Source organism: Oncorhynchus kisutch, linkage group LG20 (genome assembly GCF_002021735.2).
Source record: "Oncorhynchus kisutch isolate 150728-3 linkage group LG20, Okis_V2, whole genome shotgun sequence".
NCBI lineage: Eukaryota > Metazoa > Chordata > Actinopteri > Salmoniformes > Salmonidae > Oncorhynchus > Oncorhynchus kisutch.
Window position 1 is genome coordinate 48785151 of NC_034193.2, and position 27478 is coordinate 48812628.

Consider the following 27478-nt stretch of genomic DNA (forward strand, 5'->3'; position numbering starts at 1 on the left):
CAGTGACAGGTTTGTTGAAACGTCAATCACTCGAAAGATGGACGTGAATGGACAGTTAGGGAAACGCCCACTGAAGTTCGTTTCCGGTTTGAAAACATGGTGTGCTTCTGATCCACACATGTGAGTTTGCGTACCAACTTCTGAACTGGATATTTAAAAAAAAAGGTAGAGTTTGCTGATAGATGTTACATTTTTATAAACATGTAGAATCCAGGAAAACGTTGGCACGTATTGATTGTTGTATTTTTGTGTTTTAACCGATTGTCTGGTACGTATAGCTTGCATGCTAATGGATTGTAGCTTACTAGCTAAGGTTAGCAATGCTGCTGATGTTTTGGGATGTGCTAGTGGGGATCTAGCTAAATATTTTGTAAAGCAGAAGGTAAATAATACACTCAATGCGCATGTAGCAATGCCAAAGTGTTCACAATCAAAAGCTTTATCATAGGTGTATTGGAAATAGTAGATATATGAAACTGTACAATCATACATTGCATGATATGTGCAGTGGTGTAAAAATACTTTAAGTACTACTCAAGTCGTTTTTTGGGGTATCTGTACTTTACTTTAGTATTCATATTTTTGACTACATTTCTAAAGAAAATAATGTACGTTTTACTCCATACATTTTCCCTGACACCCAAAAGTACTCGTTACATTTTGAATGCTTAGCACGACGGGACAATTGTCCAATTCACGCACTTATCAAGAGAACATCCCTGGTAATCCCTACTGCCTCAGATCTGGCAGACTCACTAAACACAAATGCTTCGATTGTAAATGATGTCTGAGTGTTGAACTGTGCCCATGGCTATCCTAATAAAAACAAGAACATCGTGTCGTCTGGTTTGCCTAATATAAGCATTGTTTTTTTAAATGTATATTTCTAATGTTGATACTTAAGTACATTTGACACCCAATACTTTTAGACTTTTACTCAAGTCTTGTTTTACAGGGTGACTAACTTTTACTTCAGTTAATTTCTTTAAACGTATCTTTACTTTTACTCAAGTATGAAAATGGGGTGCTTTTTCCACCACTGGCATGTGTTCTAAAAGAGCCCTTATCACCACCTTTCCTCTCTGATTGATAACATTCACTGTGTCATTTGTCTCTGTAGACCTTTAAATCAGTAAACAACCATGGCATCAACGGAGGAGGACTTCCCTCGCGGAGGTAAAACCAAGCAGACCACTGAAAGTAAAGCAGAACCTGTGAGAAGGCACACAGAAGTGGACAATCTGTTCGAGGTAAAAAATAAAAAATGAGTCTAGTCGATCATCAACGTGATATACGAACCTTGTTGTGGTTTAGCTCTAATTAGCTCTGGTCCAGAGATTCGTTCGCGACAGTGCAGCCGACTGACACTCTGGCGACAATGCAACCTACTGACGCCCTGGACCAAAGATAAGCTCAAATGTGCATCTCAAACAGTATTCTGTCTGTCAGTAAAGATACTATTGTGGTTGACTCTTTCAGACACATACAGCAGAGGAATCCAAGAAAAGGAAGGGACAGAAAGGGGATGCCTTGAAGAAAGCTAAGAGGCAAAGGACGAGCAAAGAGGAGGCGCTGAAGCTCAATACAACAACCTCTGTAGATATCCTACAGTTAAAAGTAAGTTCAATCAACAACATACTTTTTAACGTTTTATATTTCTCTGCCATCTCATTTCTTTTGCACACCCTTTGAATGTGATCTGAACCTGGGTCATGCTCATAAGGGCACAACGTTGCAATTTTTTCTTTTAAAGGTTGTGTAACAGGGAAAGGGGTAAAAAAAAAAGTGTTTCTTATTGGATAAGTTCAAGGAGTCCCTCTGTTTCGGTACATTTTCTTCTGGTTGATTACTATTGAACACAATCCTGTTTTTTTTTTACCCCCAGAGCCTGAAGGTGGGTACCCTACTGCTGGGCTGTGTGAAGGAGGTGGCAGATTTAGAGGTGACGATTAACCTGCCCAGCGGCCTTCTGGGATACCTGAACATTTCCAATATCTCGGACTCGTACACCAAGATACTGAGTGACCACCTGGACTCTGCTTCTTCAGAGGTAACACATTTCATGTAACTCCTACCGAGGGGATTGTTCTGTCTCATATAGGTAAAAGGCTATGCACTTGTTTCTGAGATGTCTAATAAGGCAGTTCTAAGGGCATGTCTACACTTGATACATAGATGCTACTTCTGCTATCAGAATATGATAATCACTTAAAAGACAGTTCTAGGCGCACAAAAGTCACGTTGGGTTCATATAAGGCTGATCACCTCAGGGACGCATTGTGTGCGGACTTCTCCTGAGTCTGGACGCAATCAGGCCACTGAAAGCGTATAAAGTGGGCGACGTCATCAGCATTCCAACGGCAAGTTTTTAGAAACTTGTTTTTTGTGAGCGAGAGCCATCTTTTCATTATACTGTTGTGGGGGAAATATGTTCTTTGTGTGTGAGGAATGTGTTTGCTGGCTTCATAAATGTAATCCAGCTGGCTAATATTTTGAAAAACACAATTTTGTTTGGCTAGAGTTACAGAGATGTTTCTGCTAACCTCTTTAGCTTTCCGAGCTTGCTGGCTAGCTACAGGGGCTAGTTGACTAGTTACAGTATTTTACTACTGCCATCAAGTTCTTGTGCAATTATCATCTTTTGGCTATGCCACCATTAGCAGAATGCTTACTGACATTTGATTATAGTGCGGGAAAGGAAATCCAGACACTGTAGACATATTTAAATGTAGTGTAGATGCATGATCAAAACTCCTTGATCAGAATACAAAACTTAATTAACTGTAGTCTACACACGGCCTGAGAGGTGCTCAGAGTTTTTTTTTAAACGTATACAGCTTTAATTATTACATTTTTGCTTGGTGCACCGTGGGGCTCCCGACCTTACGGAGTTCAGAAGAAAATGCCTGATGCTGTATGAATGAGGTGTGAACAACGCATCCTAATGGATCCACTTTGCTCTTTCTCTCCAGGAGATCTTCTCACTCGCCAGTCTCTTCTCCCCGGGCATGCTGGTCAGGTGTGTGGTAGCCAGGTTGGACACTGCCAAAGGAGGATCGGTCAGCATTCAGCTGTCAATCAACCCCAAAGAGATCAACAAGGGCTTGACTACTGGCTCTCTGAAGGCTGGCTTGGTGAGTCAACACCTACAGTATACGTGATATAGTACAAATTAAAAACAGGATCTGGGCCTGTGATATCCTCTTCAGTGATGATACGATGACGAGTCGGAACGGAGCACAGTCTGTCTTGGGGGGTCACTGAGTCAGGGTCATGTTTTGTGTCTCTGGGTTCAGTTCCCCAGAGCAGTGTCTCTTCAGTTGAAGACATAGAGGCATTTGTCTAAGAAGAGCTAGAAAAATAAAGAAAAGTTGTGATATCCTGTTTATGATTTGAGGTCATGTTTTAGGCTTAGACGGATGTGTCACGTTTTTGTTTCAGATCCTGAGTGGTTGTGTGGAGAGTATTGAGGATCACGGCTACCTGGTTGACCTCGGCATCAAGGGAACCAAGGCCTTCCTGCCCAAGCAGGCAGCCAAAGACAAAACGAATAGTCCGAAAGGTATCTAAAGAGTCCCCATTCACATCAAATATAGTACACATACCATTCAATGTCACGCTGTTAGTTTCTCCAGGAGTCTGATACATTTCTTCAATGTACTCTGTAGACGTCAAAATTACTAATGTGTTATTAACCTGTCTAGGACTGGCGGAACCCCTCGCCAACAGCCAATGAAATTGCAGGGCGCCAAATACAAATCAACAATCTCATAAATCAAATTTCTCAAACATACAAGTATTAGGCACCATTTTAAAGATACAATTCTCGTTAATCCAACCACAGTGTCTGATTAAAATTAAAAAAAAAGCTTTACAGCGAAAGCTCCACAAACGATTATGTTAGGTCTCCACCAAGTCACAGAAAAACCCAGCCATTTTTCCAGCCAAAGAGAGAAGTCACAAAAAGCACAAATATAGATACAATTAATCACTAACCTTTGATGATCTTCATCAGATGAAACTCATAGGACTTCATGTTACACAATACATGTATGTTTTGTTCGATAAAGTGCATATTTATATCCAAAAATCTAATTTTACATTGGTGTGTTATGTTCAGTAGTTCTAAAACATGCAGTGATTTTGCAGAGAGTCACATCAATTCACAGAAATACTCATTATAAATGTTGATGAAAATTCAAGTGTTATGCATGGAACTTTAGATACACTTCTCCTTAATGCATCCGCTGTGTCAGATTCTGATCCAAGATGGCGTAGCAGTAAGTCGTCCTGTCGTGTCGTGTCCCTGTATATTTCGTTTATTTTTCGTTTTTTTACATATTTTTCGTTTTTTACATAGCTATCCCTTTAAAAACATTTAGCTAAACCTAAGCTTCCAAATACGCTGGATCTTCACAACTAGCTATCTAGCTAAACCGCAACCCCGGATGATTACCCCTGGCTAGCGTTTCCACCCACTTAGCTTGAAGCTAGCCCGGCCTGCGCTACCACCGTAGCATACTCCTGAGCTACAATACCCGGGCCCACGACCGGTCTATCGATGTCACCGCATGAAGAGGAATAAACAGACTCACCCCATCGCGACGTCCCCCAAAGGCTAACTCTCTAGCCCTCGCTATCTCCCTGCTTGCTAATTCGGCCTGCTAACTGCTAGCTTGTCCAGCTCCGGTCCGCTAACTGCTACCTTGTCTAGCCCGGGCCTACAAACTGTTAGCTTGTTAGCACAGGCCTGCTAACCACCTGAATCGCCGCGTCCCAAACGCCCACCGGACCCATATTTACTTTCTATCTCTTTTGACTTTTAATTTGTTTATACCTTCCGGAAACCTGCCTCACACAATGTGATACGGAATCGCTATTATTTTTTATTTATTTTTAGAACACACTCAAGAACCTCCAGAAGCTAACCAGCTAACTAGCTACAAGCTATTTAGTCATTGTTCGTTTTTTTTAACCTGGATAACACTCGCCAGTCCAGCTTCCCTGCCCCATCCACCGCTGCCCCCTGGACACTGATCTCTTGGCTACATAGCTGATGCACGCTGGACTGTCCATTAATCACGGTACTCCATTCTGCTTGTTTGTTTTATCTGTTGGCCCCGTTGCCTAGTCTACGCCATTTTACCTGCTGTTGTTGTGCTAGCTGATTAGCTGTTGTCTCACCTATTGTTTTAGCTAGCTTTCCCAATTCAACACCTGTGATTACTGTATGCCTCGCTGTATGTCTCTCTCAAATGTCAATATGCCTTGTATACTGTTGTTCAGGTTAGTTATCATTGTTTTAGTTCACAATGGAGCCCCTAGTTCCACTCTTCATACCCCTGATAACTCCTTTGTCCCACCTCCCACACATGCGGTGACCTCACCCATTACTACCAGCATGTCCAGAGATACAACCTCTCTCATCATCACCCAGTGCCTGGGCTTACCTCCACTGTACCCGCACCCCACCATACCCCTGTCTGCGCATTATGCCCTGAATATATTCTACCATGCCCAGAAACCTGCTCCTCTTATTCTCTGTCCCCAACGCTCTAGGCGACCAGTTTTGATAGCCTTTAGCCGCACCCTCATACTACTCCTTCTCTGTTCCGCGGGTGATGTGGAGGTAAACCCAGGCCCTGCATGTCCCCAGGCACCCTCTTTTGTTGACTTCTGTGATCGAAAAAGCCTTGGTTTCATGCATGTCAACATCAGAAGCCTCCTCCCTAAGTTTGTCTTACTCACTGCTTTAGCACACTCTGCTAACCCTGATGTCCTTGCTGTGTCTGAATCCTGGCTCAGGAAGGCCACCAAAAATTCAGATATTTCCATACCCAACTATAACATCTTCCGTCAAGATAGAACTGCCAAAGGGGGAGGAGTTGCAGTTTACTGCAGAGATAGCCTGCAAAGTAATGTCATACTTTCCAGGTCCATACCCAAACAGTTCGAACTACTAATTTTGAAAATTACTCTCTCCAGAAATAAGTCTCTCACGGTTGCCGCCTGCTACCGACCCCCCTCAGCTCCCAGCTCTGCCCTGGACACCATTTGTGAATTGATCGCCCCCCATCTAGCTTCAGAGTTTGTTCTGTTAGGTGACCTAAACTGGGATATGCTTAACACCCCGCCAGTCCTACAATCTAAGCTAGATGCCCTCAATCTCACACAAATCATCAAGGAACCCACCAGGTACAACCCTAACTCTGTAAACAAGGGCACCCTCATAGACGTCATCCTGACCAACTGGCCCTCCAAATACACCTCCGCTGTCTTCAACCAGGATCTCAGCGATCACTGCCTCATTGCCTGTATCCGCTACGGAGCCGCAGTCAAACGACCACCCCTCATCACTGTCAAACGCTCCCTAAAACACTTCTGTGAGCAGGCCTTTCTAATCGACCTGGCCCGGGTATCCTGGAAGGACATTGACCTCATCCCGTCAGTTGAGGATGCCTGGTCACTCTTTAAAAGTAACTTCCTCACCATTTTAGATAAGCATGCTCCGTTCAAAAAATGCAGAACTAAGAACAGATACAGCCCTTGGTTCACCCCAGACCTGACTGCCCTCGACCAGCACAAAAACATCCTGTGGCGGACTGCAATAGCATCGAATAGTCCCCGTGATATGCAACTGTTCAGGGAAGTCCGGAACCAATACACGCAGTCAGTCAGGAAAGCTAAGGCCAGCTTCTTCAGGCAGAAGTTTGCATCCTGTAGCTCCAACTCCAAAAAGTTCTGGGACACTGTGAAGTCCATGGAGAACAAGAGCACCTCCTCCCAGCTGCCCACTGCACTGAGGCTAGGTAACACGGTCACCACTGATAAATCCATGATTATCGAAAACTTCAATAAGCATTTCTCAACGGCTGGCCATGCCTTCCGCCTGGCTACTTCAACCTCGGCCAACAGCTCCGCCCCCCCCGCAGCTCCTCGCCCAAGCCTCTCCAGGTTCTCCTTTACCCAAATCCAGATAGCAGATGTTCTGAAAGAGCTGCAAAACCTGGACCCGTACAAATCAGCTGGGCTTGACAATCTGGACCCTCTATTTCTGAAACTATCTGCCACCATTGTCGCAACCCCTATTACCAGCCTGTTCAACCTCTCTTTCATCTCGTCTGAGATCCCCAAGGATTGGAAAGCTGCCGCAGTCATCCCCCTCTTCAAAGGGGGAGACACCCTGGACCCAAACTGTTACAGACCTATATCCATCCTGCCCTGCCTATCTAAGGTCTTCGAAAGCCAAGTCAACAAACAGGTCACTGACCATCTCGAATCCCACCGTACCTTCTCCGCTGTGCAATCTGGTTTCCGAGCCGGTCATGGGTGCACCTCAGCCACACTCAAGGTACTAAACGATATCATAACCGCCATCGATAAAAGACAGTACTGTGCAGCCGTCTTCATCGACCTTGCCAAGGCTTTCGACTCTGTCAATCACCATATTCTTATCGGCAGACTCAGTAGCCTCGGTTTTTCGGATGACTGCCTTGCCTGGTTCACCAATTACTTTGCAGACAGAGTTCAGTGTGTCAAATCGGAGGGCATGCTGTCCGGTCCTCTGGCAGTCTCTATGGGGGTGCCACAGGGTTCAATTCTCGGGCCGACTCTTTTCTCTGTGTATATCAATGATGTTGCTCTTGCTGCGGGCGATTCCCTGATCCACCTCTACGCAGACGACACCATTCTATATACTTTCGGCCCGTCTTTGGACACTGTGCTATCTAACCTCCAAACAAGCTTCAATGCCATACAACACTCCTTCCGTGGCCTCCAACTGCTCTTAAACGCTAGTAAAACCAAATGCATGCTTTTCAACCGGTCGCTGCCTGCACCTGCATGCCCGACTAGCATCACCACCCTGGATGGTTCCGACCTAGAATATGTGGACGTCTATAAGTACCTAGGTGTCTGGCTAGACTGCAAACTCTCCTTCCAGACTCATATCAAACATCTCCAATCGAAAATCAAATCAAGAGTCGGCTTTCTATTCCGCAACAAAGCCTCCTTCACTCAAGCCGCCAAGCTTACCCTAGTAAAACTGACTATCCTACCGATCCTCGACTTCGGCGATGTCATCTACAAAATGGCTTCCAACACTCTACTCAGCAAACTGGATGCAGTCTATCACAGTGCCATCCGTTTTGTCACTAAAGCACCTTATACCACCCACCACTGCGACTTGTATGCTCTAGTCGGCTGGCCCTCGCTACATATTCGTCGCCAGACCCACTGGCTCCAGGTCATCTACAAGTCTATGCTAGGTAAAGCTCCGCCTTATCTCAGCTCACTGGTCACGATGGCAACACCCATCCGTAGCACGCGCTCCAGCAGGTGTATCTCACTGATCATCCCTAAAGCCAACACCTCATTTGGCCGCCTTTCGTTCCAGTACTCTGCTGCCTGTGACTGGAACGAATTGCAAAAATCGCTGAAGTTGGAGACTTTTATCTCCCTCACCAACTTCAAACATCAGCTATCTGAGCAGCTAACCGATCGCTGCAGCTGTACATAGTCTATTGGTAAATAGCCCACCCTTTTCACCTACCTCATCCCCATACTGTTTTTATTTATTTACTTTTCTGCTCTTCTGCACACCAATATCTCTACCTGTACATGACCATCTGATCATTTATCACTCCAGTGTTAATCTGCAAAATTGTAATTATTTGCCTACCTCCTCATGCCTTTTGCACACATTGTATATAGACCCCCCCTTTGTTTTCTACTGTGTTATTGACTTGTTAATTGTTTACTCCATGTGTAACTCTTTGTTGTATGCTCACACTGCTATGCTTTATCTTGGCCAGGTCGCAGTTGCAAATGAGAACTTGTTCTCAACTAGCCTACCTGGTTAAATAAAGGTGAAATATAAAAAAAATAAAGATTTCAGAAAAACTTTACGGAAAAAGCATAATCTGAGTACGGCGCTCAGAGCCCAAACCAGCCAAATGAAATATCCGCCATGTTGCGCAGTCAACATTCGTCAGAAATAGCATTATAAATAGTCACTTACCTTTGATGATCTTCATCAGAATACACTCCCAGGAATCACAGTTCCACAATAAATGTTTGATTTGTTCGATAAAGTTAATAATTTATGTCCAAATAGCTTCTTTTGTTAGGGCGTATGGTAAACAAATCCAAAACGCGCGTTGAGGTCCAGCCGAACGTCGGACGAAAAGTTCAAGAAGTTATATTACAGGTCGTAGAAACTTGTCAAACTAAGTATAGAATCAATCATGTACATGTTTTTATCCTAAATGTTCAATAATGTAGAAAAGCAATGGAACGAGAGCTAATTCATGTGAATGCGCGTGACTGAGATCGAGGCTGCTGCCAGACCTCTGACTCAATCCCCTCTCATTCGGCCCCCCTTCACAGTAGAATCCTGAAACAACGTTCTAAAGATGGTTGACATCTAGTGGAAGCCGTAGGAAGTGCAAAATTACCCATATCCCACTGTGTATTCGATAGGGGCTGAGTTCAAAAACTACAAACCTCAGATTTCTCACTTCATGTTTGGATTTTTTCTCAGGCTTTTGCCTGCCATATGAGTTCTGTTATACTCACAGACATCATTCAAACAGTTTTAGAAACTTCAGAGTGTTTTCTATCAAATACTAATTATAATATGCATATATTAGCATCTGGGACTGAGTAGGAGGCAGTTTACTCTGAGCACGCTATTCATCCAAAAGTGAAAATGCTGCCCCCTATCCCAAAGAAGTTTTAACTGTGTTGAATGTGACTTTTCTGGGTCATGTTCATTGTGGCTCGCAATTGAAAAACTTTTAAATGTTTTGCAATGGAAAATATAAATGAGAATTTCTTATGGGACAAGTCCCAGTAGCCCCTTCCTGTTTCAGTCTGTTTTCTTCTGTTTGATGCCTAACGAACACAACAACCCTGGTGTTGCAGAGCTGAAGGTGGGCCAGTATGTGACTTCTCTGTTGGAGGAGGTGAAGAACGATGAGCGTGTGGTCCGTCTGTCCATCAGCCCCACGGCGGTGGCCCAGGCCGTTGCAGACACAGCGCACGGCTGGACCCTTACCAACCTGCTGCCTGGCCTACTGGTCAAGGCGCAGATCAAAAAGGTACATTGACTGAATGCTGTATTCTAACAACAATCTTATACATATTAGTAGTCTAAGTCTAAGCACAGAGAAGTGTTGGCTTACACCTATGATTATAACAATTGCACCGTTTCATGGCTTAGTATTGTTGGTAAATGTCTCTTGTTGCTTGATGTATACACTTTTTGTAATATTTATAGCAACTAGAGAACTTGCAATTTAGTATATCTGAGAGGTCTCTTTTTATTTTTTTAATTCAATAATCTGTTGATGTCCTGTTTCATTGTGGTTGACACTGTGGTTCTAGGTGACCCTACATGGTCTGATTCTGGAGTTCCTCTCCTCCTTCACCGGCCTGGTGGACTTTATGCACCTGGAACCAGAACAGGCCTCCACATTCAAAGAGGGAGACAACGTAAGAATTCATGAGAATTTCAAATTGGCCATTTATGACTGTAATCTTGTTTAGACATTACGTTCAGTTGACCTTTATTGACCTTTGACCTCTTACCCCTTTCTCTCCCAGGTGAAGGCCTGCGTCCTTTATGTGGAGCCGTCCACCCGGCTGGTGGGCCTGTCCCTGCGCAGCCACCTGCTGCAGCCAGGGGGCGATGTGGATCTGGTGGCCACTGAGAGGATAGGGGAGGTTGCGCATGGCTGCAAGATGACCGCTCTCCATCACCTGTCTGGAGCCATGCTGGAGCTGCCTGACCAGACTGTGGTGTTTGTACATGTGAGTCCGTGTTGTTAGACCATACCTGCCTTGTGAGTTTAAGTACCAACTCGGGTCTTCGTACATGTTAGTTCCTATTGTTGGTAGACCATATTGTTGGTGTACTATACTAACTATAGCCAAGCCCCTCTTTATAGACCTGGTAGAGCACCATACTACTGCCAAAATGCTAAGGATTAGCCACTATAGGACAAAGACAGTGTTGTAGAGAATATTGCGACGGTGAGAACATAATGGTGAGCCCATGCCCCTTGGATCATGTGACAAACCAACATTAAAAACAATGCTAACCCATGGCTGCTTTGACCTGGCCCAGTGAAAGTGGACTAATGTGGTCTGTGACTGGCCTAGTGGAAGTGGTTTGATTTGATCCGTCTGTTTCTCCCGTCTCCAGAGGAACCACATGAAGGAGCCCATGGAGGCGTTCAACCTGAACCGTGTCATGGCCAAGCCTGAACACACCTGTAGGATCATGGACTTCAGCCCCATGGAGCAGGTGCACCTGGTCAGCCTGCGTCAGTAAGTGTGGTGTGTGTGTGTGGATGGACATCCTGTAGTGCAGTGGTACTCAAATGTTTTCATTTCATTTACTTGCCCCCCCCCGAACCAATAAATACATGAATTCAATAACATAGTATTTTTCAAGTTATCTTTCTCAAACGTTTGTGTATTGTCACATACAATAATCTGTATTCTTAATTGTCTGTTTCGGGTGACCCAACTACAATTCCCAAGCAACCCCACTAGGGGTCACGAACCCGACTTTGAATAGTGTGTGTGCGTGAAAGCCCTGTTGCAAATGTGTGTGACGTTTTCAATTCCATTCAATACATCTGGAAAGGACATATGTTTGTTCCAGCTTGGAAAGGACATATGTTTGTTCCAGCTTGGAAAGGACGTGTGTTTGTTCCAGCTTGGAAAGGACGTGTGTTTGTTCCAGCTTGGAAAGGACGTGTGTTTGTTCCAGCTTGGAAAGGACGTGTGTTTGTTCCAGCTTGGAAAGGACGTGTGTTTGTTCCAGCTTGGAAAGGACGTGTGTTTGTTCCAGCTTGGAAAGGACGTGTGTTTGTTCCAGCTTGGAAAGGACGTGTGTTTGTTCCAGCTTGGAAAGGACGTGTGTTTGTTCCAGCTTGGAAAGGACGTGTGTTTGTTCCAGCTTGGAAAGGACGTGTGTTTGTTCCAGCTTGGAAAGGACGTGTGTTTGTTCCAGCTTGGAAAGGATGTGTGTTTGTTCCAGCTTGGAAAGGACGTGTGTTTGTTCCAGCTTGGAAAGGACGTGTGTTTGTTCCAGCTTGGAAAGGACGTGTGTTTGTTCCAGCTTGGAAAGGACGTGTGTTTGTTCCAGCTTGTAACCTTGCTGTCTCTCCTATAGGAGCATCGTTGATGCCCCGTTCTTCAGAAGATACCATGACATCCAACCTGGACAGATTGTTCAGGTAAGATATTTTATATTTTTAGTTTGTCTCTCTCTCGCACAACACCTCTGAAAGGTCTTCAAAAAAAAATGCCCATTAAAGTGTGTGTGTGTGTGTGTGTGTGTAGGGTGCCAAAACTCTGGTAGCTTTCCTAGGTTTTCTAGAAATCCTGGTTGGGGGATTCTGGATGATTTGCTCCTGATTCCAGGAACCTTCCAACCTTGGAATTCTGTATTCCTAGTGGCGTGTGTTTTAACCCAGTTTGTCCTCCCTCTCTCCCAGGGCACGGTGACGTCCCTCCAGAACCATGGCATGATGGTGAAGGTGACCGACTATATCAGAGGCCTGGTTCCCCGGACACACCTCTCTGACATCATCCTCAAGAACCCAGAGAAGCAGTACGCAGTGGGCATGATCATCAAGTGCCAGGTCAGTAGTACTGTGTAACCGCTCACCTTTAGAAAGGGTCAACTGTGGTGACCTTTAACCTTGGGGAACCAATCATTGATGAAATAAACACCTACTCATAATTCTCTTTAGCAAATATTAGGTATAGGTCAACCTATCTAATAAGTAGATGAAAAATTGCCTTGTAAGGATATGTATATTCTTTGCACCATTTGAAAGGAAATACTTGAAGTTTGTGAAAATGTGAAATGAATGTAGGAGAATATAACACATTAGATCTGGTAAAAGATAATACAAAGAAAAAAACATGTGTTTTTTGTAAAATTCTTTGTACCATCATCTTTGAAGTACAAGAGAAGTTCTATAATGTATTATTCCAGCCCAGGTGCAATTTAGATTTTGGCCACTAGGTGGCAGTGGTGAATGTGCAAAGTTTTAGATTGATCCAATGAAGCATTGTATTTCTGTTCAAAATGTTGTATCAAGACTGCCCAAATGTGCCTAATTGGTTTATTAATAACTTTTCAAGTTCATAACTGTGCACGCTCCTCAAACGATAGTATGGTATTCTTTCACTGTAACAGCTACTGTAAATTGGACAGTGCAGTTATATTAACAAGAATTTAAGATTTCTGCCAATATCAGATATGTCTATGTCCTGGGAAATGGTCTTGTTACTTACAACCTCATGCTAACCGCGTTAGCGCACATTAGCTCAACCGTCCCGCGGGTGGAACACCAATCTGTATAGATCCTTAAGAGGTTTTAACGTACTCTGTGCTTGCTTGTCTGGTTTGCTGTTTAATTTCTTAGTTTAAAACGGTTTCCCTCCATCCCTCTGTCTCAGGTGTTGTCGGTGGACCCACAGGCGAAGAAGCTGACCCTAACCAGGAAAAGGGCCCTGATAGATTCCTCCCTCCCCCCGTTCCTGACCTACGAAGATGCCCGCCGCGGTCGCGTCTCCCACGGGTTCATCGTCTGTGTCAAGGACTTTGGCTGCATCGTCTGTTTCTACGGCAAAGTCAAGGGGCTGGTGCCCCCCAACGAGCTCAGCACGGAGCCAGTGGTAGTTCCTGGGAATGTGTTCTACGTCGGACAGGTGAGGGGGAAAAAAATGGCTGCCTGGAACTTTTCTGTATCTTGATCATTCTTATGCGTTGTAGATTTGTCGTTGTTTTTCTGTTCTACTTGCGATATAGGCTAATTGTCCTCTTGAATAACTTTGAAGTAGCCTACTGATAGTTATTGAACTTTGACACATAAAAGTTTAACTGAAGTTCTTCCACCAGTTTGTCTTTCCGGTGTCAGAAAAGGTTCTGTTTTAAACTTCTGTATCAAAACAGGGAAGTCTTAGTTTAGACAGGCAGCCCAATTCTGATCTCTTTTTCACTAATTGGTCTTTGGACCAATCACATAATTTTTTTTTTTTAATATCAGAATTGGGCTGCCTTTCTAAACGCAGTCTTAATGCCTACCTTGGTTCTCTGTTCTGTTCAGGTGGTGAAGGCTAAAGTGCTGAACTGTGACGTGGAGAAGGAGAAGCTCCTTCTTTCCTTCAAGGCAGTGGCAGGAGGAGACACTGAGAGACCGCCTAAACCCAAGTTTGACTTTGAGGTTGGGAAGGTAAGACAATGGCAGCACATCCTTTCATATTGTTAACACATATAATCATTTCTGAATTTGTAAAAAAAGATGGTCTCTCTTATATAGTTGCATGTTCTATGCAGTTGTTAAACGTGTTCATCTCCGTTGTTGGCTTGGAGTCTAAACTGATCTTTGCATTCTGTTTTTTTTGTCTTTTTTTGTTTGTTTTAGAAAGTGGAGGTTAAGGTGGTGAGTAAATTCCTTACCGGTCTGGAGGTGTCCATTCTGCCAGAGGAGACCCCCGCCTTGCTACCCATGATGCACCTCTCCGACCACATGTCCAACTGTCTACTGCTGTGGGAGGGGCTGCAAGAGGGTGACATCATCTCCAACATTGTCTGCCTCAGCAAGAAGAAACAGATTATTGTATCCTTTTCATACTTTTGAACTTCAGATCGCTCACTTACCTCCACACATCGATTTCAGACACATAGAACATAACATAACGCTCACTTACCTCCACACATCGATTTCAGACACATAGAACATAACATAACGCTCACTTACCTCCACACATCGATTTCAGACACATAGAACATAACATAACGCTCACTTACCTCCACACATCGATTTCAGACACATAGAACATAACATAACGCTCACTTACCTCCACACATCGAGTTCAGACACATAGAACATAACAGATCGCTCACTTACCTCCACACATCGATTTCAGACACATATAACATAACAGATCGCTCACTTACCTCCACACATCGATTTCAGACACATAGGCCATAACATAACAGAACGCTCACTTACCTCCACACATTGATTTCAGATACATAGGCCATAACATAACAGAACGCTCACTTACCTCCACACATTGATTTCAGACACATAGGCCATAACAGAACGCTCACTTACCTCCACACATCGATTTCAGACACATAGGCCATAACATAACAGAACGCTCACTTACCTCCACACATCGATTTCAGACACATAGGCCATAACATAACATAACGCTCACTTACCTCCACACATCGATTTCAGACACATAGAACATAACATAACGCTCACTTACCTCCACACATCGATTTCAGACACATAGAACATAACAGATCGCTCACTTACCTCCACACATCGATTTCAGACACATAGGCCATAACATAACAGAACGCTCACTTACCTCCACACATCGATTTCAGACACATAGAACATAACATAACATAACAGAACGCTCACTTACCTCCACACATCGATTTCAGACACATAGGCCATAACATAACAGAACGCTCACTTACCTCCACACATCGATTTCAGACACATAGGCCATAACATAACAGAACGCTCACTTACCTCCACACATCGATTTCAGACACATAGGCCATAACATAACAGAACGCTCACTTACCTCCACACATCGATTTCAGACACATAGGCCATAACATAACAGAACGCTCACTTACCTCCACACATCGATTTCAGACACATAGAACATAACAGAACGCTCACTTACCTCCACACATCGATTTCAGACACATAGGCCATAACATAACAGAACGCTCACTTACCTCCACACATCGATTTCAGACACATAGAACATAACATAACAGAACGCTCATCGGTGTGGCTGAATGTTGTGTTCGTCTCACCATTGTGGTTGGCTGTCGTGGTTGTGTTTAGAATGTAGTGGCTACACCAAGGAAATGACTACCTTTTACTAAAGGACATCGTATCCACATTTTACTGTAGTACGACTACACAGTACCTTTCCCTTAACCCTGCCTGTCTCAAGACCCTGACTAAAAAGCCCACTCTGAAGTCATTCCTGGAGGAGGGGGTCGTGGTGGCTAAGGAGTTCTCTGACATCACAGTTGGGGTGCAGCTGATTGGCTGGGTCAATAACATCATGCCCTATGGAGTGTTTGTGGAGTTCCCCTATGGCCTGGTTGGCCTGGCCCCTAAAGCGGTGAGTTGGTATGGAAGGAGTTACCTGTGGGAGTTAGCCACAGTCAACTGGAGTTAGTGGGAGTAAATTGGAATTTACTAAGAGTTAGTAGGGGTCAATGGGAGTTAGTAGGGGTCAATGGGAGTTAGTAGGGGTCAATGGGAGTTAGTAGGGGTCAATGGGAGTTAGCTAAGAATATATTATGCAGTTTGTTGAAAAGGTATAATCACCCTGACAAAGATCCACAAGGATCTGAAGCTCAGTCATATGTTCAACCAAAGAAACACAATCGGAACAGATTTTTTTTCTTCAGGATTCCTCTCTTTGTAGAATTTGTGCAGCTCACGTCTCCTTTATCCTTCAAATCATCAATAACATTGTCTAAAAGCCATTAGTATAGAATAATTTATATTGACAAACTCTTTCTCCTCTAGGCCATGAGTGACAAGTTCGTCGGCGACACTGCGGCTCACTTCCAGCTGGGCCATACGGTGGTTGCCAAGGTGACCAACTTGGACGAGGAGAAGCACAGGTTCCTGGTCAGTCTCAAGGTGTCAGACGTCCCCTCCCCTGAGAGAGACGGCCAGGCCAGGCTGATCCGAGGCCTGCAGGAGAGGAAGGCGGTGATGGAGATGATGGCCAGCAGAGGTACGTGGGTGGAGTTGTAACGTTGTTGTCAACTGTTCAAGGAACTATTAGTTTTCTTCCGTTGGCTAAAGTTCCCTTTTCCTAGTAGGTTCAAAAGTGCTATTCCAATACATTTAAATTGATCAAAATGATTATGCTAAGAGTTACCTTTTAACTCTCTATTTTCTCTTGTTCCTCCTCCCTCTGTCTCTGACAGGTGACTCTGACCTACTCAAACAGCTGTCTGCGGTGACCATAGGCCAGAGGATGAAGATGAGCGTAGACGAGGTGAGGGAGGATGGGAGTGTCACCTTCAAGTCAGACGAACTCAGCGCAGCCACCGTACTGGCCACCAAGGACCATGCGCCGGGTGAGTATTCACTATATGTTCAGACAGGGTTGGGCTCAATTCCCTTACAATTCAGGAAGTGAATTGAAATTACAATTGTAGCTTCTGCATTGACTGAATTTAAATGGAATTGACCCTGTACCCAGTGGAACTTTTACCAGACATAATATGGGGAATCTTTTGACTGTTACACCTTAGTCATCGCGATGAACCCAATAATAGAGCTTTGTTTACCCTTCTACCAGACACATGAGGAATCTTTTGAGTGTGACACATGTTTTGACTGTTACATCATAGGTATAATGTAAACCAAATGTGTGTAATGTTTCAGGTAAGTTGGCGACGGGACAGGAGTGCATGCCGGTAATCCTCCATGTTGACCTCGTGACCTCTGAAGTCTACGTGTCCCTCATGGCTAAACTGACCGGCAAGAGGAAAGCGGTGAGTACAAGGCTGCATCTCAAGTGACACCCTAGTTCCTATATGGTGCGTTTGGAACACTGCCCTACTATAGCTAGTATGGTTTGTGACTACGTGAAGCTTCTTTATGAGTGGTTGGGTGGCTGAAAAGTCAATAGTGGTTAATTTGGTAAAACATTTTTTTTAAAGATTCAATGCAATAGATCTGTATTCTCCCTCAAGTTGAAACTCCCTGCACCCTTATGGACTAAACAATCTTTAACACTTTGAAAAGCCTTTAAATCTTGATAGTTCATTACCTGTGTCCTTATAGGTGGAGGCAGGGTCCACACACACTGCCACTGTGCATCACGCCGACCGCGACTTTGCCGTCATCTCATTGGGCGACACGGCCCAACTGACGGTCATCCAAACCACCAATCACCTCAACGAAACGTTCCGCTTCGACGCTGAGAAACTGACCGCCGGTAAAACCCTGGCGATCACCGTCACCAAATCCAGCTGCGAGGAACTAGAAGGGCTCCCCCTAGTGTCCTGGGAACTCGCCCCGCCCATAAGCAAAAGATTAATCTCCAACTCCAAGAGGTCGAAGGGCATGTATCGCTACGGCGACATGGTCAAGGGGAAGGTGAAGACAGTGAAGCCTACGTGTGTGCTGGTGACGCTAGAGGACGGGAGCACGGGGTGCGTGCACGTGTCCGAGATACAGGAAGTGGTGTGCGTGGGAACGTTCCCCACGTCCTTCCTCAAGATAGGAAGTGAGGTCACAGCCCGGGTCATTGGAGGACGGGAGGGCAACAGTCACAGGTAAGGATAACAATATAGTAACAGATTTAAGTAGCCACATTTTGTTATATAGTTCGATCATTTGAAGGATATTTCTGAATTACAGGTATTCTGCTTGAAATATTTGCGTTATTTTAGTTGCAAATATATATTGTCTGTCTTTTATTTAGGTTCTTGCCGTTCTCCCATCCCAACTTCACGTACTCCATGCCTGAACTCTCACTTCTTCCCAGGTAAATGTTCTGAACATTTAGAAGAACGTATTCTGTTATTATAGTGCCTTTTTGGTTTCTTGTTAGATAATCTTTCCCTCTCTGGTCACAGGAACCTGAAAGAAGATGCAGATGTTAAGCCTGTCAAGACCAAAGAGAAGCTGAAGCGTTATCAGGTCGGAGACGACGTCATTTGCTTTGTGTCAAAGGTGAGTTTGAACAAACGTAAATTGAAGTTAAGTGACTTGTTATACAGAATGTGTGAAACATGTTTAGTAGTAGTACTAGTTGTGTTAAATGTGTATTTCTTCCTCAGTACTTTCCAAATAGGAAGTGTCTAGAAGTGACTACTGGTCCCTCAGTAACTGGAACTGTTGAACAACTGGCCATGACCTCTGACCTTAAAGTATGTTTTACACACACTTAACTCAATGTTTTTCTCATTCCTTCTATGGGGAATTCCCAGACATTTTTGTAAAACGGTAAAATGAAGATGGTGTCATCCCTCAGATGTCCCATTATACTGTATGGATCTGTGTTCACCCTAATAGGTTCTCTAAAATCATTCATTTGTATTATTCAGGGTGCCAAACACCCAGAGAAGCTGTTCAAGCTGGGCCAGGCGGTCAGTGCTAAGGTGGTGACAGTCAGCTCCTCCAAGCCCTCACGCCTCTCGTTGTCTCTCAATGGTGAGAACACAAAATAAACACAACCCTCTTCTAACCGTCAATACAGTGAATATAAGACCCTTCAAACCATCAATAGTACACTGAATATTGCATAGAACCTTCTAAACATCAGTACATTGAAAATAGGCCCTGCTAACCACCAATACAGAAATATCAACGCATAACCAACTTTTAACCTTTGAACCGTCAATACAGACATGTCGACTCACCATATACAGCTCTCTCGCTATGTTGTGGTTGCATTTACTCACTCGTAGTGTTGGTTGTCAATCGCTGTCAGGTGTACACAAGTTGGAGAAGGGCCATGTAATCATGGGGTTGGTGCAGAAGCTAGATCCAGTCCTGGGTCTGCTGGTGAAGCTGCCGTTCAGCGCCATGGGAACGGTTGCCATGGAGGACCTGGCCGACAAATATAAGCCAAAACCTCTGGAGCGGTACAGCAAGGACCAGCTGGTCAGGTCAGTGGCACACTTTAAACCTGGCTTAAAGGCTAACTGGACCAGTCTAAAAGTTAGTCAAGTTAAAATGGTTTTGGAGTGTTAACTCCCTAAAGCTGGTCTTTATTTATGTAATTCTTCAAGTTATTTCAAGGTTATACTAAGTAACGTGTTAATGTTTTTGTGCTCTTTCTCTAGGTGCTGCATTGTAGGAGAGGCGAAGAGCAATTGGCAGTTGTCCCTCCGCTCTTCGAGGTACGATTCCCTATCTGACTTGGTTTTCATGGACAAAATTAATTAAAGAGTTCACCCAAGTGTATTAGGAAATGCAATATCGACACCCTATTCAACCCTATACATGTCTCTCTCTTCGTTCTTCTCCTCTATTCTACTGGTCCATTCTAACTATCATATATCTATGTTAGGCACTTTGAGCACTGGAAAGGGGCATTTTCTAAGTGAATCATTTGAATGATCTTTCAGGACGAACCCAGAGAAGGCCTCGGTAGTACAGGACCCAGAGATTGTGTCTCTAGAAGACCTGTCAGAGGGGCAGATCGTCAGAGGCTATGTGAGGACTGTCAATGCACAGGGAGTCTTTGTTAGGTAACTCAGTCCATTATCCCTTTATAGAAACCAACCCTTTTAATCAAATTTAAAAAATGACGTACCTTTACAATGTCCTGGAAAGATATGAAACTATGAATGAAAAATACATGTACGGTATTCATTACTTCAGTATTATACTTAGACATTATACCTCAGATTCACCGTCCCTTTAGTATACATGTACAATGGTCTGGGAAGGTTTGACATTATCATGCAGCTTTTTCCTGAAGATCCATTGTGATTATGAAAACCCAACGTATAAAAGCTGTTGCTATGGTAATATAGCTAATTGAAAATGTTGCCTTTTTGTTTTTGACAGTTTGTCTAGATCCATAAAGGGCAGAGCCCAGTTCCAGAAGGCCACTAAGTACTTTGTGGCTAGCCACCAAGACTATGCCAAGAAAGTACCGCAGGCCACACTGCTCAGCACCAAGATCCTCAGGTAAGACCCCCCCCCCCCCCTACAATAATTTGGTACAACCCCATCACCACTGCTCGGCCCTTCCTGACCACCTCATTCTTGAATAGGGGTGTTCCATAAAACAAGGTAGTTGTTAGTCCTATTTTTGGGTAATAACCTAAATTTATTTGTTATATTGAACATGTCTGTGACCCACAGGGTTATTATGGCGCAAACAAGAGCCCCAATGTGTAGGAGTTTTAAGTTTTCTACATTTTGGTTTTTAACACGAATGTGTTGTTCCTCGCAGCATCGACAAAGAAAGCGGGCTGGTGGATCTGTCTCTGCTCCAAGAGGACACTGGGAAACCAGACGTGCTCCCAGAATCCCTGGGGCTGCACCTGCGCCTGACAGGAGAGGCCAAGGAGAAGCGTGACGCCACCAAGAAGAGGAAGCGCACAGAGTCGGAGAGCAAGCAGGTGTCTATTTGTCCCCCTTATGTTAATACAAGGTCATCTAACGTAGCAGGCGTCTGAGCGGGGTCACCACATCCAGTTTCCAGAGGAAAAGGACGCTACGTTGGAGACTCTGTATCCCGGAAAACTGGATGTTTCTGGTTTCTAGTGACCCCGCTGAGGGTGAAATACAAGCTAATCCTTTTTTAGTTTGAATAAACAGTGATATGACACTTGCAACAAGATAACTGAGATGTTTGAGTGCTTTTAATTGTTTTTTAAATGATACATGTAATACAATTTAGATAATAAGCTATTTTCAATGGAAACCTGTCCTCTTCCGTGATGTCACTGATACTAATACTACCACACAGAATAGAGGACGCACTGATCACTGTATAACTTGGGTTGCCCTAGCAGGTTGACCGGGGACTGGAATGTCTAATACATATAATCACTTATCTTCTGTCTTAACGCAGGGAACCGTAGAAAATGTTTCAACGAAGAAGAAGAAGAAGAAGAAGAAGGGGAAAGGGGAGGACAGCGACAGCGGAGTGGAGGTGTACTTCAGAGAAGAAGAGGAGGAAAATAAGTTGGAGCCTGCGGAGGTAGAGAAGCCCGTCCCAGTGCAGCCGGCCAGACTGCAGGTGACCGGAGGTTTCTCCTGGGATGCAGCGCTGAGTGCCCTGAAACCAGCGTCCGCTGCCCTGGGGGGAGAGGACTCCAGCGACGGAGAGGACGGCGAGGTGAACACTAAGGTAAGGAGTAATGCTGGGGTTGTACGGCGAGGGGAACACTAAGGTAAGGAGTAATGCTGGGGTTGTATGGCGAGGGGAACACTAAGGTAAGGAGTAATGCTGGGGTTGTACGGCGAGGGGAACACTAAGGTAAGGAGTAATGCTGGGGTTGTATGGCGAGGGGAACACTAAGGTAAGGAGTAATGCTGGGGTTGTACGACGAGGGGAACACTAAGGTAACGAGTAATGCTTGGGGTTGTACGGCGAGGGGAACACTAAGGTAACGAGTAATGCTGGGGTTGTACGGCGAGGGGAACACTAAGGTAACGAGTAATGCTGGGGTTGTACGGCGAGGGGAACACTAAGGTAACGAGTAATGCTGGGGTTGTACTATGAGTGGCACCTACTAAAGGAAATCACTTAAAGGAATGTTTGCGTTGCATTTGCTATGAGGGTTAGAATGGCTGTACAGCCTCAAATGTTCATGGAGGTGTACGTCTGACCTCTGGATTGGATTATTTATAGTACTGATATTGTTTTCATGACCTTGTCTGACCTTTCTCTATCTTTAGCTGCCACTCTCCTCTAAATCCTTTCGTTCCTTTTTTCTTTTCTTCTTTCCTTGCTTTCATCCCCCTCGTCCACCCAGCCCCAGAAGAAGTCTCACCATGAGCAGGAGGTGGAGAAGCGGGAGGCCGAGAAGGCCCTGACCAAGCTGGAGACGGAGCTGATGGACCCAGGCCTGCGACCCCAGACGGCGGCTAGCTTTGAGCGCCTGCTACTCGGCTCCCCTGACAGCTCTCTGCTCTGGCTGCAATTCATGGCCTTCCACCTGCAGGCCACACAGATAGAACAGGCTAGAGCGGTGGCTGAGAGGGCTCTGAAGACTATCTCCTTCAGGTTAGTGGTGTGGTGGGGACAGGTGTGTGTGTGTGTGTGTGTGTGTTCATCACACGCTCCTTAGATCCACTTCTGGAGGGTTCTCCTGTGCTGGTGCTGTCGTCGCTCTCTGAGTGCTGCAGCTCCAGCCTGGAGGCCCTCAACAGCTTTCTGGCTGTACAGTTGGAGGTGCTTGAGTCATTGGTGTGTGAGAGCAGTCTACCTGCCCCGCCCAGCCCCACTGTTGCTCTGGCAACCCTCAGTTCTACTGGGGGGATTCTACCAGCGCAGCTAGGCTGGGGGGCGGACAACACGTAGAAGAAAGCGGGTCCTGTGGGTGGATATGAATGTGTCGATTTAAGGCTGGGCAGTATACCGTATTTTCTAAAACAGTATTTGAATGTTTGGTTTGTTAAATGTGATACGCTGTGTGTAACGTCCATTTTTATAGTTTACTTCGCTACTTTGGCCATCTCTCTGCTCTCTCTCTCGCTTCATGCCCGTTTCCACAGACCAAGCCCCGCCCCCTGTCACTCAAGGAGTGCATTTGTTGTTCCTCGACCACGAGACACATGCGTTCAGTCTGCATGGTCAATGCAGCACATGCAACAATGTTGATGACAACAATGCTGTTTTCACTTTGCTTATTAATATAAATCTACTAGCATTCTAGAATTATACTATTAGTGTGTTTCTTACATCAGCAAACAGCTAGTTTGTCTTTTCTTAGAAAATTGGGCCGTAATCTTATTTGCCACTAATGCTAATCCCTAGTTAGCTTGCTAGCTAGCTAATAAATGTACTGAGTCGTAACGTAATCAGCTATACAGCCTGATAATACGTGTATCTTCAGTATCAACAGTATCTTCTAAATCAGAGAGGAATACGCAAAGCATGAATATGTTAGCTAAATTAAGTAATAAACATTCAATGTAGCCAAAGATTGTATGGTCCCCAGGGAAACACTTGTCAACTCGTCCCTGGCATTTTCATTTGTTGTCATGTCAAACAACACTATTCAAAGTGCTCACTATTATATTCTAACTATAGAATTAGAATAATCATTCTATTTCCATGATTCCAACAGTTCACCCAAGTGTTTTGCTTGAATTGCAAGTCAAATTTGCAACAGTTGCAACATTTGGTTAAAAATAAGGCCTAGATTGTTTTCCCGTATCGTGCAGCCGTACTTGGCAGTATGGAAATTATCTCAAATTAGTGCAGGAAATGCAGAAATTCATAAAAATTTAGAAAATGTTTTTTGGTTGAATTGAACAGTATTAAACAATCAGAATGTAGAAAGACCCATCACTTAGAATGTATGTGTTGCCACCCTAGTGTCACGCACTACTCATAAAGCACATTTACAACTTTTATTTATTCAAAAAACACAAAATACCCTCATACCGCCTTTAAAAAAATAATCATTTAAAAGCCCTAGTGTTGACTGTGTGTAATGTCTGTATCCTGTCTGTCATCAAATACTTCTTACAAAGATGTATCACAAAAAAAGGAGGTGAAAGGAAGAAGGGAAGGGTGTATATAACGTATGTATTCTATAACACGAGTGTGTATTCTCCCTCAGAGAAGAGCAGGAGAAGCTGAATGTGTGGGTGGCTCTGTTGAACCTGGAGAACCTGTATGGGACAGAGGAGAGTCTTCAGAAGGTGTTTGAGCGAGCCGTGCAGTATTGTGAACCCATGCCCGTCTACCAGCAGCTGGCTGACATCTACGCCAAGTGTCAGAAGACTAAGGTAGCTTACTGCCAGGGCTCACAAACATTCATTACAACGGCTAACATTCCTCAATGGAAAAAAACGTGATATACGACACGACTAAATACATGAAGCATATTAGACCACGTTAGATGTGGTATTGGGAGTTTTTTTTCCTGCGCTTCTTGTAAGGTTTCTTCTGTTGAATGGTCCTGCCAGCTCGCTGTTTTTACTGGTGCGGTTTGGAGTAGGTTCTCATCAATTCTGTCTGTGTGTGTGTCTGTGTGTGTAGGAGGCGGAAGGTCTGTACAAGACCATGGTGAAGCGGTTCCGTCAGGAGAAGGCTGTGTGGCTGAGCTACGGGACCTTCCTGCTTCAGCAGGGTCAGAGTGACGCGGCCAGCGCCCTGCTACAGAGGGCCATCAAGAGCCTGCCGAACAAAGACAGTAAGGCCCCGGTTATCACCTTTCGGACCCATACACACCTTTTGGGAGCCCCCTACCTCAACACATTCCCTATTCGATCTCTAGCTCCAATTGGACACTGGGTTGGATTGATATAAACAAGATGGCAATAACGCCATCTTGTGGAATTTTGGCTGTATTGCTTTACGCCAATCTTTCCTGTCCTGTTTCTACTCAGTCCGTTTATCTTTCAACAGATCTACTCACCAAGTCATTTGTCCAGGTTGACAGCTCTTAGTTAGTACCTTTTTGACTCTATGACAAAAGGGTACTAACACCTTACATACAGTATCTCCATGTTAACCATCCACCTTCTCCGTCGTCCTCTTCAGATGTGGATCTGATAGCGAAGTTTGCCCAGCTGGAGTTCCGCTACGGAGACGTAGAGCGAGGAAAGGCCATGTTGGACAGGATCCTGACCAGCTACCCCAAACGCACCGACCTGTGGTCCGTCTTCATAGACCTCATGGTCAAACACGGCTCCCAGAAGGAAGTCCGGTGAGTGAGCCCGACGGCGCCTCACTGGTTTTGTTTTGTTTACGAAATGACGTTGGAATAGCCTGATCCCAGGTCTGTTTGGCATGACAATGACCATAGGAGTTGGCAATAAAGCACCAACACATCTGGGACCAGGCTAACCCGGTAATATTTCATTTATGAAAACATGTTTGAATATTAAATATGATCGGCTTTAGTCTAGGAAATATTTTTTGCACATTTATTCAAACTAAAAAACAGAAATGCATTATTTACATCAGTATTCAGACCCTTTGCTATGACACTCGAAATGGAGCTCAGGTGCATCCTGTTTCCATTGATCATCCTTGAGATGTTTCTACAACTTGATTGGAGTCCACCTGTGGTAAACTCAATTGATTGGACATGATTTGGAAAGGCACACACCTGTCGATATAAGGTCCCATAGTTGACAGTGCATGTCATAGCAAAAACTAAGCCATGAGGTGGAAGGAATTTTCCATAGAGCACCGAGACAGGATTGTGTCGAGAAACAGATCTGGGGAAGGACATAGCTCCAGAGTTCCTCTGTGGAGATGGGAGAACCTTCCAGAAGAACAATCATCTCTGCAGCACTCCACCAATCAGGCCTTTATGGTAGAGTAGCTAGACGGAAGCCACTCCTCAGTAAAAGGCACAAAACAACCCGCTTGGAGTTTGCCAAAAGGAACCTAAAGACTCTGACCACGAGAAACAAGATTCTCTGGTCAGATGAAATCAAGATTGAACTATTGGCAGGAGTGCCAAGCATCACATCTGGACCATCCTTATGGTGAAGCATGGTGGTGGCAGCATCATGCTGTGGGGATGTTTTTCAGTGGCAAGGACTGGGTGACTAGTCAGGATAGAGGGAAAGATGAATGGAGCTAAATACAGAGAGAACCTTGATGAAAACCTGCTCCAGAGCACTCAGGACCTCAGACTGGGGCGAAGGTTCACCTTCCAACAGGACAACGACCCTTAGCACACAGCCAAGACAACGCAGGATTGGCTTCGGAGCAAGTTTCTGAATGTCCTTGAGTGGCCCAGCCAGAGCCCGGACTTGGGCCCGATCTAACATATCTGGAGAGACCTGAAAATAGCTTTGCAGTGACGCTCCCCATCCAACCTGACAGAGTTTGAGAGGATCTTCAGAGGAGATACTCCCCAAATAAAGGTGTGCCAAGCTTGTGGCATAGTACCCAAGAAGACTCGAGGCTGTAATTGCTGCCAAAGATGGTACTTACTTATGTAAATGTGATATTTCATTTTTATTTTATAAATTTGCGAACATTGTCATTATCGGGTAATGTGTGTAGATTGAGGCATTTTTATTTAATTTTAGAATGAGGCTGTAACGTAACAAAATGTGCAAAAAGTCGAGGGGTCTGAATAATTTCCGAATGCACTGTCATTGGTGGCAAGGTGTTTCCTGTCATGTGACCTGGTCTAACATCCTGTTTCCTGTGTTCAGGGCTGTGTTTGACCGTGTGATCCACCTGAGTGTGGCGGTGAAGAGGATCAAGTTCTTCTTCAAGCGTTACCTGGAGTATGAGAAGAAGAGCGGCACGCCAGAGAGCATCCAGGCTGTCAAGGACAAGGCTCTGGAGTACGTGGAGTCTAAAGGGACAGAGGCCGCCAGATAGAGAGAGACACACATGTTTTGGGGATTTTCCAACAGCTGTTGTGCAACTGTGGGAAAAGAAGCAAACTGCTCAAGGGGGAAGCCTGACCTGAGTGTCTTAACAGCCTCGACACACACAGATGTAGCCACACAGATACACACCCTGCTATTGGATAGTGTTGATGGATATTCGGGGAAGACATTTGTTAATTGCTTGAAAGCTTTCAAATGGTGACATGTCACACATGATATGGACTTGGGAATGTGGGAGGTCATTCTACCTAGCATCATTTAAACTAGGTGGACTGTTTGTATGTATGGATGAGAAAGCATGCTGACCTGTAATGAAATAAATGACAGTAAATAACCTAAACTGATGTCTTATATACCATGTACAAAAGATGCAC

The 27478-nt window shown here is 44.6% G+C and overlaps 1 protein-coding gene and 2 non-coding genes across 5 annotated transcripts; all 3 read left to right on the top strand.

Annotated features, from left to right (window-relative positions):
* The first annotated feature begins 8 nt into the window (after window positions 1-8).
* LOC109880309 (protein RRP5 homolog) lies at window positions 9-27444 on the top strand. Of its 3 annotated transcripts, none has more exons than XM_031798852.1 (35): window positions 9-120; window positions 1121-1250; window positions 1480-1617; window positions 1886-2050; window positions 2973-3134; window positions 3442-3562; window positions 9925-10100; window positions 10387-10494; window positions 10606-10812; window positions 11207-11331; window positions 12185-12248; window positions 12510-12656; window positions 13483-13734; window positions 14133-14258; window positions 14451-14645; window positions 16021-16194; window positions 16608-16821; window positions 17018-17170; window positions 17481-17590; window positions 17883-18376; window positions 18526-18588; window positions 18680-18776; window positions 18884-18973; window positions 19151-19256; window positions 19537-19714; window positions 19892-19948; window positions 20177-20299; window positions 20622-20744; window positions 21013-21181; window positions 21637-21915; window positions 22544-22794; window positions 24359-24527; window positions 24781-24934; window positions 25285-25450; window positions 26922-27444. In XM_031798852.1, exons 2-35 carry the CDS (start codon window positions 1143-1145, stop codon window positions 27091-27093), a joined length of 5436 nt encoding a protein of 1811 aa, XP_031654712.1. In that variant the 5' UTR covers window positions 9-120; window positions 1121-1142; the 3' UTR covers window positions 27094-27444. The 3 variants fall into 3 exon arrangements, with proteins under 3 accessions (XP_031654712.1, XP_031654710.1, XP_031654711.1); XM_031798850.1 differs by having other exon boundaries at window positions 49-165; XM_031798851.1 differs by having other exon boundaries at window positions 70-162; window positions 1119-1250.
* Window positions 3204-3351, top strand: LOC116355573 (small nucleolar RNA SNORD15). Its single transcript, XR_004204581.1, has one exon. It is a non-coding gene; the product is annotated as a small nucleolar RNA SNORD15 (small nucleolar RNA).
* LOC116355586 (small nucleolar RNA SNORA53) lies at window positions 22845-23085 on the top strand. Its single transcript, XR_004204593.1, has one exon. It is a non-coding gene; the product is annotated as a small nucleolar RNA SNORA53 (small nucleolar RNA).
* Window positions 27445-27478: the final 34 nt, after the last annotated feature.